Genomic DNA, 10,935 nt, shown 5'->3' on the forward strand with positions numbered 1-10,935 from the left:
GTTTCAGTCCAAAGAAAGCAACTCAAAGCCACTTGGACTTTGTAGTGGGGTGAATGGCCTTTAAAAAAATACCTAAAATGGGTGAGAATAAAATCCAAAAGAATTAAAAAAAAAATAAAACAGTCAAGTCACATTTTAATTCTACTTACCAGAAGACTGACAGAATAGGATACTCCCCACCTCCTACCCCCCACAATTTGGTGTATATTAGAGCATGCGTGCAGGGGCATGCCCTGGGGCACAAAGCAGTGGTACAAATATGTGCCGCTGCTATTTGTGCCACAGCAAACACATGCCCTTGTACGTGCATGCTCATCTGGACATGCCCATAGTCTTTCTTTAGCAAGCCTGACTTAATTCCCTCTCAGTCAGATGCCGCCAGAGTACTACATGGTGGGAGCAAGGGAAGAAGCCAGTGGCTTTGTGGGTCTTTTCCATGAAGGGTGTGTCTATACAGCTTGCTTGAATAGCTGGGCTCTGTCACTTTTAGCAGTGAGAGGTTGGAGTCTGCTATAGCCTTTGAGTAAACATACCTGATCCTTAAACCCAGGTTAAAAAGTCCTGGGTTTGGATCCCAACCCAGGGCACTGTTAGGCCAACAGTGGGGTAGCTGCAGCAGTAGAGATTACCAGTGTAGACATGTTACAGTAGTGGGAAAATGCAACGCTTCCTGGTGTGAGGTGCTCTTTCCTCCAGTGGCGACGCGTAGGGGCTGCACAGGGGTGCACACACATCCCCTGAGAGCACCAGTGCACCCCCTGACCAGCTGTGCTCGCCACTTAGGTAATGGGAAGGGGGGGCAGGCGGGAGCATCAGTGCCCCCCCTGCAAATGCTGGCCGAGCGCTGCAGCCAAGCGCTTCCAGGAGCAGCTGCAGCGATCGGCTGGCACTTGCTCCCAGAAGCGGCTGCAGCCACTCCTGGAAGTGGCTACAGTGACCACAGCAATTGGCCACAGCAATCAGCCATTGCGGGATCACTCAAGTGGGACTTCCCCCTAGTCGGCAGGGTCAGCCGCAGGGGGAACCCCTCCACCCCCGGTTGGGGGAACTGTTGCAGGAGGGGCATGTGCCCCCCCGCCCCCCGACTAAGGTGGCACCAGTTACCCAAGCTTTCCTCACTGCAGCTGTCAGTGTTACCTCCAAGTTAGAGGAGCCCCCAGTAAACTCTGCTGCCAGCACCTCCAGTGTGAGGATGAGCATAGAAAAAAGTCAGCAGTCAAAGCTCCTTAATGCAAGGTAGTTATTAAATACTTAAACCAGGGAAAAGCTGGCCCTTGGTCCTCAGCACAGAACCTTTGGCTCATTAGGCCATCAGTGAGGTTGCCCTCCCTACCTAGTGAAGCCAGCATGTCATGCAGATCCTCCTTGTCAATGAAGCCATCACGGTTCTGGTCAATCATGTTGAAAGCCTCCTTGAACTCCTGGATTTGTGACTGGTCAAACATAGCAAAGACATTGGAGGTGGCACGCTGGGGGCGCTTCTTGGTGGTCTTGGCCTTGGCTCGTTTGCTGGACATCTTGGCAGGTGGTGTCCTCTCTGTGAGCAGCACAGGGAAAGTATGAAGGAGATTTATTAAACATAACAGCAAAGACAAGAGTAAGGGGTGGGGGTGGGAGTCAGGACTCCTGGGGTCTAGTCCTGACTCTTATGCTGGCTGGCTGTGGAAGCAGACACTACTTTGTGCCTCAGTTTTCCCATCTATAAAATGGGGGTATTTACCTAATTTTGTTCATTGGGTGGGAGGAGCATTTGGTTTGGATGCACAGTGCTAATGAGGGCCAGGAAGTATGGGTAACACAACTGCATGGCTTCCTCTTTGCTCTCATTGGTTTACAGAAGAAGGAAACAGCAAATCCTGATATTTCCTTTTTTTAAATGTGGCTCTGGATTCCACTACTAAATCCCTGGGAGTAAAAACAAATGAATTCTGATGGATCATGCCCTTGTTTGGTCTGATATGTAGCTCTTTCCCCAACTGCCCTCCACTTCCTTGTAGCATGTTGGGAAGGGGCCAAGTATGCTTTGCATCGTGACAGTCTGGTAGAAAAAATGGGGAACTACTATCCTTGTGCATGGCAGGCGGGCAGTGGGGAAGGTTAGATACAGCCAGGGGGAGCCTCTAACAGTGTGGCTAGTCAGCCTTAGCAACATTACCTGTCCCCACAACAGAGCTAGCACCAGTGCTAGTAAGGAGGTGCAGACACCAGTGTAGACAGGGTTCAGGGACTGACTAAGCTTGCTGGAGTGTAGCTAGTGGCTTAAGTGCGAGTGGCAGGCTGTGCTAGGGTTTTTGCCATTAGTGGCTTGCAGCTGCTTAGCGGATTAAATCTTTCTGTCTGCCTACAGTCAACCTGGCAGTTTTCTTGCCCTTTCCCTGAGCCAGCTTTTACCCTGGCACCCCACAGGCACACCCTGGCTCTGCAGCTGCATGGCATTAAGGGTACAAGAGGAGAATACTCCCAGAAACTAGCAAACAGCCAATGAGTCTGAAGTTGCCTGGGCCACTGCTTCCTATGTGTTGTCCCCAGGTTACTGACTGCATTGTCTGGTCTCAGGCTGTCCTTTGTGGCCTACCTCAAATAGGCCTGGCACCCCAGAGTGCACATCTCTGCCAGGGAGGTGAAACTGGCAGTACGGCCTTCAAGGAAAGGGTTGAAAGTCCACTGAGATCTTCGGGGGGGGGGACAGAGCACTCAGCCCCCTGAGAATAGAGTGGTCATTCATCCAGTTTTATAGAGGACAGCCCGGTTTTTGGATGCCTTTATGTCCTCTGTTTTTCAGTGCCTGGCACCCCACCCCCACTGACACGGCTGTGGCCACCTGCAGGAGCTGCCTGCTTGCTGCTGCCATGCCCCTGCTGCTGACACTGCTGCCTATGGGAGCTTGCTGTGCCCCTCCAGCCTCAGTAGGCATGCAACATTCATGGTGATGGGGACAGTCCTCTATTCTTGAGGTACCTTGATGGCCACCCTACCTGGGAACCACAAACAGGGGCCACATAGCCCCTCAGCACCGGGCAACCCCGCCACTCCTTTCTGGCAGGCGTGATGGTCTGGGAGCTTTACCTCCCTCCGCAGCAGTGCACCCGTCAAGGGGAGGGTTCTCTCAGGTGTGGCCACTTCTTTCCAAGGACAGTTGTGAGCTGGCCCCCAACCAGTGACATTCCTGGAACGGTTCAGGTGTTACATCTATCTGTTGACACCCCCTGGGTCCTCATGGGATGGGCTGAGAGCTCAGCAGGTGGGCTCTAGCACAGCTGGCCTCTTCCTGACCCCAGGTGGAAGCACTAGAACCTGAACTCGGGGCCCGGGGCCGGAGAGGACGCCCCCTCCTTTGTGGTCCTGGTGTGACAGGTACTTCGAAGTACAAAGAGTTACTGTGCTAATGGAGAACAGCTCAGGCCTCTTCCTCTCCTCCCCCTCTGCCCAGCACCCCATGGCAAAGCCCTGCAGTTTTAAGTTATCGGGTTTCTTTGTACACTTTCACATACACAAAGGCAGGCTCACAAACAAGGCACAGGCTCTGGGCCCTCTTCCCAGCGCCGGCCCTGTTAGGAGCAACCAGGAAGCTGGTTATCTGTTCCTTGCAAATTCCTGGCATTCCTTTCCCCTCCCCCTGCCCTCTTTGTTTAGCCTGAGAGCGGCTTGCAGAGCTGGGCTCATCCCTGCAGCAGAAGCAGCACTAGGTAGGGGTTAGGAGTCCCGAGCTCAGCACAGTGCTCTAAGCCTTACAGAGGCGTTTAAACTGCAATTCAAGCTTAACTAGTTTAAATCCCTACTAGGGAGAGGAGGGGGGAATCTTTTGATTTACACCCTGGAAGGATATGGCTCCCTGAGGTCCTATTTAGCATTTCAAGTACCCTATAAGGCTCCTCCATATTACAGACACCCTGGAGAACACTGGACCTGCCCCTGGCAGACCCTCAAGGGGACATGGGGCTTGGAAGACTCCCATGTCACCCACAGAATATTTCACCTGGGGTAGTAGTTGCAATGGTGATCAGCACTAGCAACTCTGCCAGTGTTACAGCAACCCTCACCCTGCTTGTCATTTCTTTTAGCGCCCCAGCACCTGGAGTCACGTGATTGCTAGAGACTCTCCACTTCCATTGCAAAGTCAGTTTCCAAGCCTTGTAGTTGAGGAGAAGAGCTTGAGAGAGAGGACATGGAGGAAGCAGGAGGCAAAGTCCTGAGGTTTGTTGGTTTTATATTTTTGTAAAAGAAACGTGATTTTTGAACATTTGGGAGGGTTAACAGTCACAGAGCAGTTTCCCAGAGTCTTGGGGCACTTCGCAAACAGCTCCCACTCCATGCCCAGGCTCCTATTGCTCCCTGCCCCCAGGTGTGACACAACGTTGCAGCCACCAAGGAGGACAGCTACTGGGGTGACATTAGCTGCCCTCTGCCATCAACTCTTCAGCCTTTACTAGCTGCTGTGATGCTGTTCCTGTGTTTTTCAGGAACACCAGATTTCTTAGCATCTGTTCTGGTTCACCATTAGCTGGCTCTTGCACCTGCTAGGTAGCTGCTGTTCCTATCTACCCTGTTGATATATCATCTTAGGGCATCCATGTTCCATGCACTGTTCAGTTCCTTTAACCATTCTCAGTGATGCTCCTCATGTGATCTTCTGCGTAAGAATTTAGCTGTTCTGGTCACTTCTAAACCCACCACCTCTTCCACATCCTCCTCTCCTAGAGCACATCTAACTGCTGGATGGATTGCATCTGCCTGGTCCCAGGGCCAGCCTGTCCTATCCTGCAGAAGCTGCAGGTGCCCCACTGCGTGCCCACTCGTCCCCCACCACCTGTACCATGTTTAAAGGGCTCAATGCAGGCAGGGAGCCCCTTCCCAGCGGAGCTGGGGAGGAGTTCTTGGCTCGGCTCCTGTTCTGGGCCCCAGCCCCAGGAGGGAACCCAGGCATCCCCAGCACATGCTGCCCACACTCCCCCCCCCCCAGCAGCACAGCCCATGTGCGCGCAGTCCACCCCCGACTATTTTATTTCAGTGAGTTTATACCGCAATTTTGATTTTTCAATGCATCAGGGAGCCCCAAAACTATATCTTGCAGGGGGCCACAAAAAATTGTGGGCTGGCCTTGCCTGGTCTATTTTATCTAGATCAATTGCTGCTTGAGAATTTAGCAAAATAGCCTGGGATTAATTAATCAGTTCTCATTATTTGATTTCCTTTGTGGCTTTACATTTGGCCTCCAGGTGGGGGATTCACTTCATCATGCTTTGTTGACCCTTCCCAGCAGGTAGGCTGGTGGAAAGAGGAGATGGATATGTCCCATGCATGGGGCTTCTACACTCTCTCTTCCTATGAGCTGTAGGTACAAGCATTGTGGCCTGTGCAAACCCTGCAGAGGCCCGTGACAGGGATGCAAGTGAGCTGAGCAGGTGGGAACTGGTCGTCTCTCCTCCAGACTTGCATCTGCCCTGGGGTGAACGTAACCCCTTTCTACCCACTTCTGCACTTTCCCCATCTAGACTCTTCCTCTTCCCCCTTCCCTGTTCTTTCTCTAGTACATGCTTCACCCCCGAAAATGCCTGTCTGGCACAGACACCCTCTCCCTGCTTCTTCACCCATCCCTCCAAGTCCTCCACACAGGAACACAGTAGGGGTGCTACCCTAGATTTCTAAGGAAGAGGCTATAATAACCTCTGCCAGAACTGCACAGAGTGCAACAAGGCTCTGGTTCTCAATGCATCTCTAAGTGTTACCATAACAGCTCTGCCTCCAGAGGCACCTATATAGACTCAGTCAGTCAGTGGTCAGGTCCCACAGCCCCGTACCAGCAGCAATCTTCTCTCAGCTGGTTTCACTGGTGTAGCTCATTTGGTTTTAGTGGCTCTAGGTACTTATACCAGCTCACTGTTTGACCCACAGTCTCTTGCTTGCATGTACATCCCTCAGAGAGATTAGTGGGAAGCTGGTAAGACTGGTGTGCAATGAACTCTGAGGTCAGATAATGAGTCACCAACCAGGGAAAGGTAAATTCAACAGCTGGGGGTCACTGACAATCAAGTGGGGAGTGCTTATGGGCACAGCATAAATCCAGTACAAAACCTAGCAGCCAACGTATCTCTTGAGTGACATCTTCCTGGGGACTGCTGGTGTGGAGAACCAAGGAGCTTCTCAACATCTTGTCTACATGCGACCAAATTGTTTTTTAAGCTAATTTCCCTTTAACTAGGAGCAACTCTCCGGCTCAGCCAAGCCCTGTACACAATTTATAGGAGTCTGTACTGCAGCTGCAGGGCAATGAAATGAGCCCCTTAGCCCACAACGATTGCAGAGTTCAAAGCCTGGCTTGTCGGCACAGTGACATTCCAACTGGGGGGGCTGCTGGAGGGGCCCTGCTTAGCCAATCCTGACAGCCGGAGAGGGGAGGGTTAGTTCAAGGCTGTGACACCCTCCCACCCTGTGCAGGTAGCAGCCCTCTGCTCAGGAGGAATCCAGTGTTCTTTGTCACAAACTGCTAGTGATGCATCACACCTGCCTCCTACCCATCAACCCCAAGGCAGGAGAGAAAAGCAGGCAAAGCTGATGGGCAATTGGCAGTAAATGCCCCTTGGCTCAGAGGCTGCACTTCATAAACCCAAGGGCAAGTCTTCATATCCCAGTGATGCACAGTACTGAATGAAAGTAGAAAGGTGAGGAGCTCATGCATAGCAGTCGCCATTAATTCCAGTTGGGGATAAGAGTACTCAGTACTTCTCAGAGCTGCATCTCCTTAAGGCAAGGGCGGGCAATTATTTTGGGTGGAGGGCTGCTTACTGAGTTTTGGTAAGCCACTGAAGGCCATGTGACAGGCAGCCAGGGGCAGATATATATTAATTTTCTAAATGTTTAGGGGCCCCACAGGCCGCATCCAGCCCGTAGGCCACATTTTGCCCACCCCAGCCTTAAGGCATCTCACTGAGTCCCTAAATTAAAGATGTACAGGCTCAAATTAAAAATGACTTGACCATCCTAACTCAGCATGGGCCTTCCTGGGTCTCAGGCTTGCTGACTGACCAATCAATTGTGTCCTAATGGTTAAAGTTGGAGGTGGAGATCTGGCTACAATTCTTTGAGATGATATGGAGGGGTCACACCCCCATTCCCCATGACGTGTGCCTCAGTTTTCTCATCTGTACAGTGGGGATGATTCTACACACTTGCTGCACAGGGGAACTGACAGTTTAATTAGCAGGTAAAGTGCATTAAGCCACAAGTGCGGAGTATTGTTATAATTGACGTGTGCCTCCTGTGTGGTGCTGGAGAATGTACCCTCCTGTATTCCTGGCTTCTCTGGCATAGGATGCTAAGTAGTTAAGGCACCATGTCATGTTGCATTAAGCAACACAATGCAGTGATGCCACTCAGTGCTGCGTGCCAGAGAATGTACCCTGGCTGTGCTGGCTGCCTCTTATGAACCATTGTAGGAACTGCTTTGCAGCTGGTTTGTTATTACTTACAGACCCTAAGGGACCAAGAGCCTTTAGGATAGTCAGATCCCAGGGGGCTAGGATTTCCCCAGAGCCTGTAAATCCAGCTGGGATGGGATGAAAGACCTTTAGGAGGGAGCCTGTCTCCATGGGACACACTCCTGTCGTGTGCTGTCATCCATCTCCTGTCCATTCCTGCTTGCCCCTCCCTCATTCTGTTTTTCCTTTTGTCTGTCTCTGTTCCAGTCTTCCCCTTTCTCTTGCTTGGGGGCTGTTGTTCCCTTGCAGGGAAGCTGCAGTGCTGGGGGCACTAATGTAGACAGGACGTAAGGAGCCGAGTCACTGTGTGGTCTAAAAACATGTTCAGCTGCTTGACCCTGCTCTCAATCCAGCCTCACACCAGAGCTGTGTTGTGGTGGGAGACATCCCCATCTTGGTATCTCAGGCTCTGCTCTATGATCGAGATGTGCCTGGTCTGCCCCACTGGTGTTTCGCCTGGTTGTGTTGGAAGTCCCAGAACTCTGCACTGGGGCAGGGCTGTGATGGCAGAGGCAGCCATTTCCTCCTGGTGTTGCCAAGGATTAGCTCCCCTTCACCACACTTTGGATCCATCTGGTGGGAGAGAGAAGCTCTTCCACTCTGTAATGGGTAACAGTGCTGGCCGAGGAGTACAGAGAGCAGCTGGAGGCCTTCCCCGTTGGGGACAGCTGGGGGAAGTTCAGCAGCATTTAGAGACCCACACATAGGTTGGAGCTGGGGCTTGCACATTGGGGTGATTGATGCTCATCCCTTCCTGGTCTCACCCTCCTGGCTGGTCACTTCACTCCTTGCCCGTTGCCCCACCAAGTCCTAGGACCTCCTGGCTGACCTCCTCCTGGCCCTCGCTGAACTAGCAATCTATCTGGCCAGGAAGGAGGTTCAATCCCCCAGGACTGCGGGGCCATTTTCCTGTCCCTTGTCCATTCACCTCTCTAGGCAGGAGTCCACTGGCTCCTTTGACTCATTCAAAGGCCAGTGGACACTAGCCAGCATGCTCTGCCCAGTTATTAACATCTGACCCTCATTCCTGTCCCTGTTTTTGCATTAGTTGTTCCCTGGAATCTGCTGATGCACAATTAGAGACCCCTCTAATAACACGGGGGAGTAGCAGTTGCACACCCACCACGTTCCCCATGTGCATCAGACAGGCCTGGCTGGTAGTCTGCTGCAGTTTCTCATTGGGACCCCAAGCACTGGATTTACTTGTGATGAGTGGTCACTGCATTTGAGGGGACCAGAAAGATGCGTCAGTATTGGCTGACAGAAGGATGGGCTGTGGATGGGGCCCTGCAGGGAGTAAAGGTCCTCGGGGCTGAGCCACGCCTCATGCACCTCAGAGGGCAGAACTTAAGAGGGAAGGAATAAGAGCCAGTAACCACCTCCTCCAATTCTGTGGGGGCTCCACAGCAGATCCCAGTGTAACATTCACTCCTCCTAATGTAACCAGGAATGAGACAATAATAAGAGCGATTTAAAGACACAGCCTAACTGAAGCACCCAGAGCTGCACACGTTTTGTCTAAGCAACTGAGCTCATCCTTCCCCGTTGCCCTCCTCTGGCTGGATGCCTCAGCTCCCTACCAGTGTTACATTGTAAAGCTGTGTGTGGCAGGTACAGTGTTTCTCTGTGCATCCTGCAGGGAGTCAGCAGGTGCTGTGTCCTCCTGACAATCACTGGGGATCCAGACGACTGCAGAGGCTCCAGCCTGTCAGAGACAGCCTTCATTTGAAATGCATACATCTCACCAGGCCTGATGCAAAGCCCGCTGTGGTTGGTGGAAATGTTCCCAGTGACCACAGTAAGCTTTAGACCAGACCAGACCAGGGCTTTAAAAGTAGTATCAGAAATGAAAAAAAAGCTAGGAAAACAAGTGCAAATTTTGTTTTAACCTTGCAAGTTAATATTATTCAAATGTCTACCCTGTGTCTGCCATGATCGCGAAACAGAACAACTTAGATTGTTTCCACTGCTACATGGTTCTTGTTATGTGGATTAATGATGGTTTTTAGTGCCTGCTGGTTTGTTGTTTTGGGCCTCTGAGCAAGGTGTTTCCTGTCAGTTTGCCTTAAAGCGAGGCTTGGTGTGGTTTGGGGACTGATTTGGTAACTTTCTGGCTCTTTCATTCCTGCTTCTGATACACTGCCTGTCCCAGGCATCCTGTTGGTTTGGTCAAATGAACATTTCTGTCCCGTTTTCAGTCGGGTCTTACAATTTTTAAGGTGGCTTTTTAATTTGTTTGCTATGAAAAGTAGCAAAGACCTAAAGTTTCTGAACAATAAAACAGTCTGCTTTGCTGACCTAGTCCAAATGACCAGCCTCTTCCTCTACTGTTGCCACCACTGATTCAAGATGGGAGCCCCAGTGTAAAGGCCCTGTTTCCCCTCTGTCATCAACTTGTTCAGTGATGAGAAGGCCATAATACTAATTACCAGGCTGCAATAGGCTGAAAACAGACAAGCCGTTTAATGCTGTGCTGATTGGTCCAGAATATGATGAGCATGGTGTTTATTTACAAGGCTTAAATGGCAATGAACTCAATCAGTTAACCTGATTGTTCTGAGGCAAAGTGTAATTTTTGGATAATTCACAGATACTTGATGTGGGAGAGTCGATTTGTGGTCTGTAAACTGTGGTTTCCTGGGAGATGAGATGCTCAAATCCCAATCAAACCTGTTATCTGTTTTTAGCACTAAGTACCCAGGTTCCATCACTGTGCCATCTATTCCTGCTAGAGACGATGAAAGGCTGCTGGAATGGGGCTCCCCTAGCACTGAAAGGCATCATGCCTTGGCCCTATAAAAACAAAATGGTGTTTTACTTTAAACTCAGTGTGCTCCTGCACCAAATCCAACACATCCCCAGAAGCGGCAGCACATTAGTTGGATCCAGCTTGCCCTATGTCTGTATGGGAGCTTTAGTGGAGCTTTTATCAAGTAGCTGATTGAATCAGCTTTCGATGACGGCGCAAAAAGCCTCACTGAAATGCCCAATTTCTACAGACGCTGCAGGGCCGGGTCAAACTAACACACTCCTTCTCATAAGGCGTGTTTGTTGGGGTTTTTTTGGTTTGGTTGTTTTTGGGGTTTTTTTTTTTAATGTCTGTAAGTAGCTTATGAGACTAGTGTAGACAGGCTCACAGATATGGGAAGTTAGGCCAAGACAATCAAAACTAGCTAGTAGTTTGGAGCACTCAGTTGTAGTACCTTAGAAGTGGCTAATTTTTCACAAGCAGCTTTGCAGTGCTTTCTGAAGGCCATACCACTTTAAGGAAGCCTTGAATTTGGAGTTAAAAAATTGAGAGTCACTTTTGAAAATGCTGGTGATAAGCTTCTAGCAGCCTGGGACTTAGACACAGCATCCTGCACATAAGCAGTGGCCCACTTCCTGGCATGGAATGACCGAGAGCTCTTCTCAGCTTGGGCAGGAGAGGCAGTCATCAAGGCACCGACAGATGGATTTT

General features: G+C 50.7%; 1 protein-coding gene across 2 annotated transcripts in view; it reads right to left on the reverse strand.

Moving 5' to 3' along the window:
- Positions 1–10,935, reverse strand: part of MYL9 (myosin light chain 9) — a 31,322-nt gene that overhangs the window by 11,103 nt on the left and 9,284 nt on the right. Inside the window, exons 1-2 of one of the 2 annotated variants that reach the window (XM_019513067.1) lie at positions 5,665–5,670; positions 1,334–1,537 (exon numbers count right to left, since the gene is read on the reverse strand). In XM_019513067.1, the coding sequence (XP_019368612.1) occupies positions 1,334–1,517 (184 nt within the window). In that variant the 5' untranslated portion in view covers positions 1,518–1,537; positions 5,665–5,670. Of the gene's footprint in view, positions 1–1,333; positions 1,538–5,664; positions 5,671–10,935 lie in introns of those variants that run through there. The other variant, XM_019513066.1, reaches the window with a different exon arrangement.

This window comes from Gavialis gangeticus, unplaced genomic scaffold, assembly GCF_001723915.1.
Source record: "Gavialis gangeticus isolate Ggan-Ray unplaced genomic scaffold, GavGan_comp1, whole genome shotgun sequence".
In the NCBI taxonomy this organism is placed as follows: domain Eukaryota; kingdom Metazoa; phylum Chordata; order Crocodylia; family Gavialidae; genus Gavialis; species Gavialis gangeticus.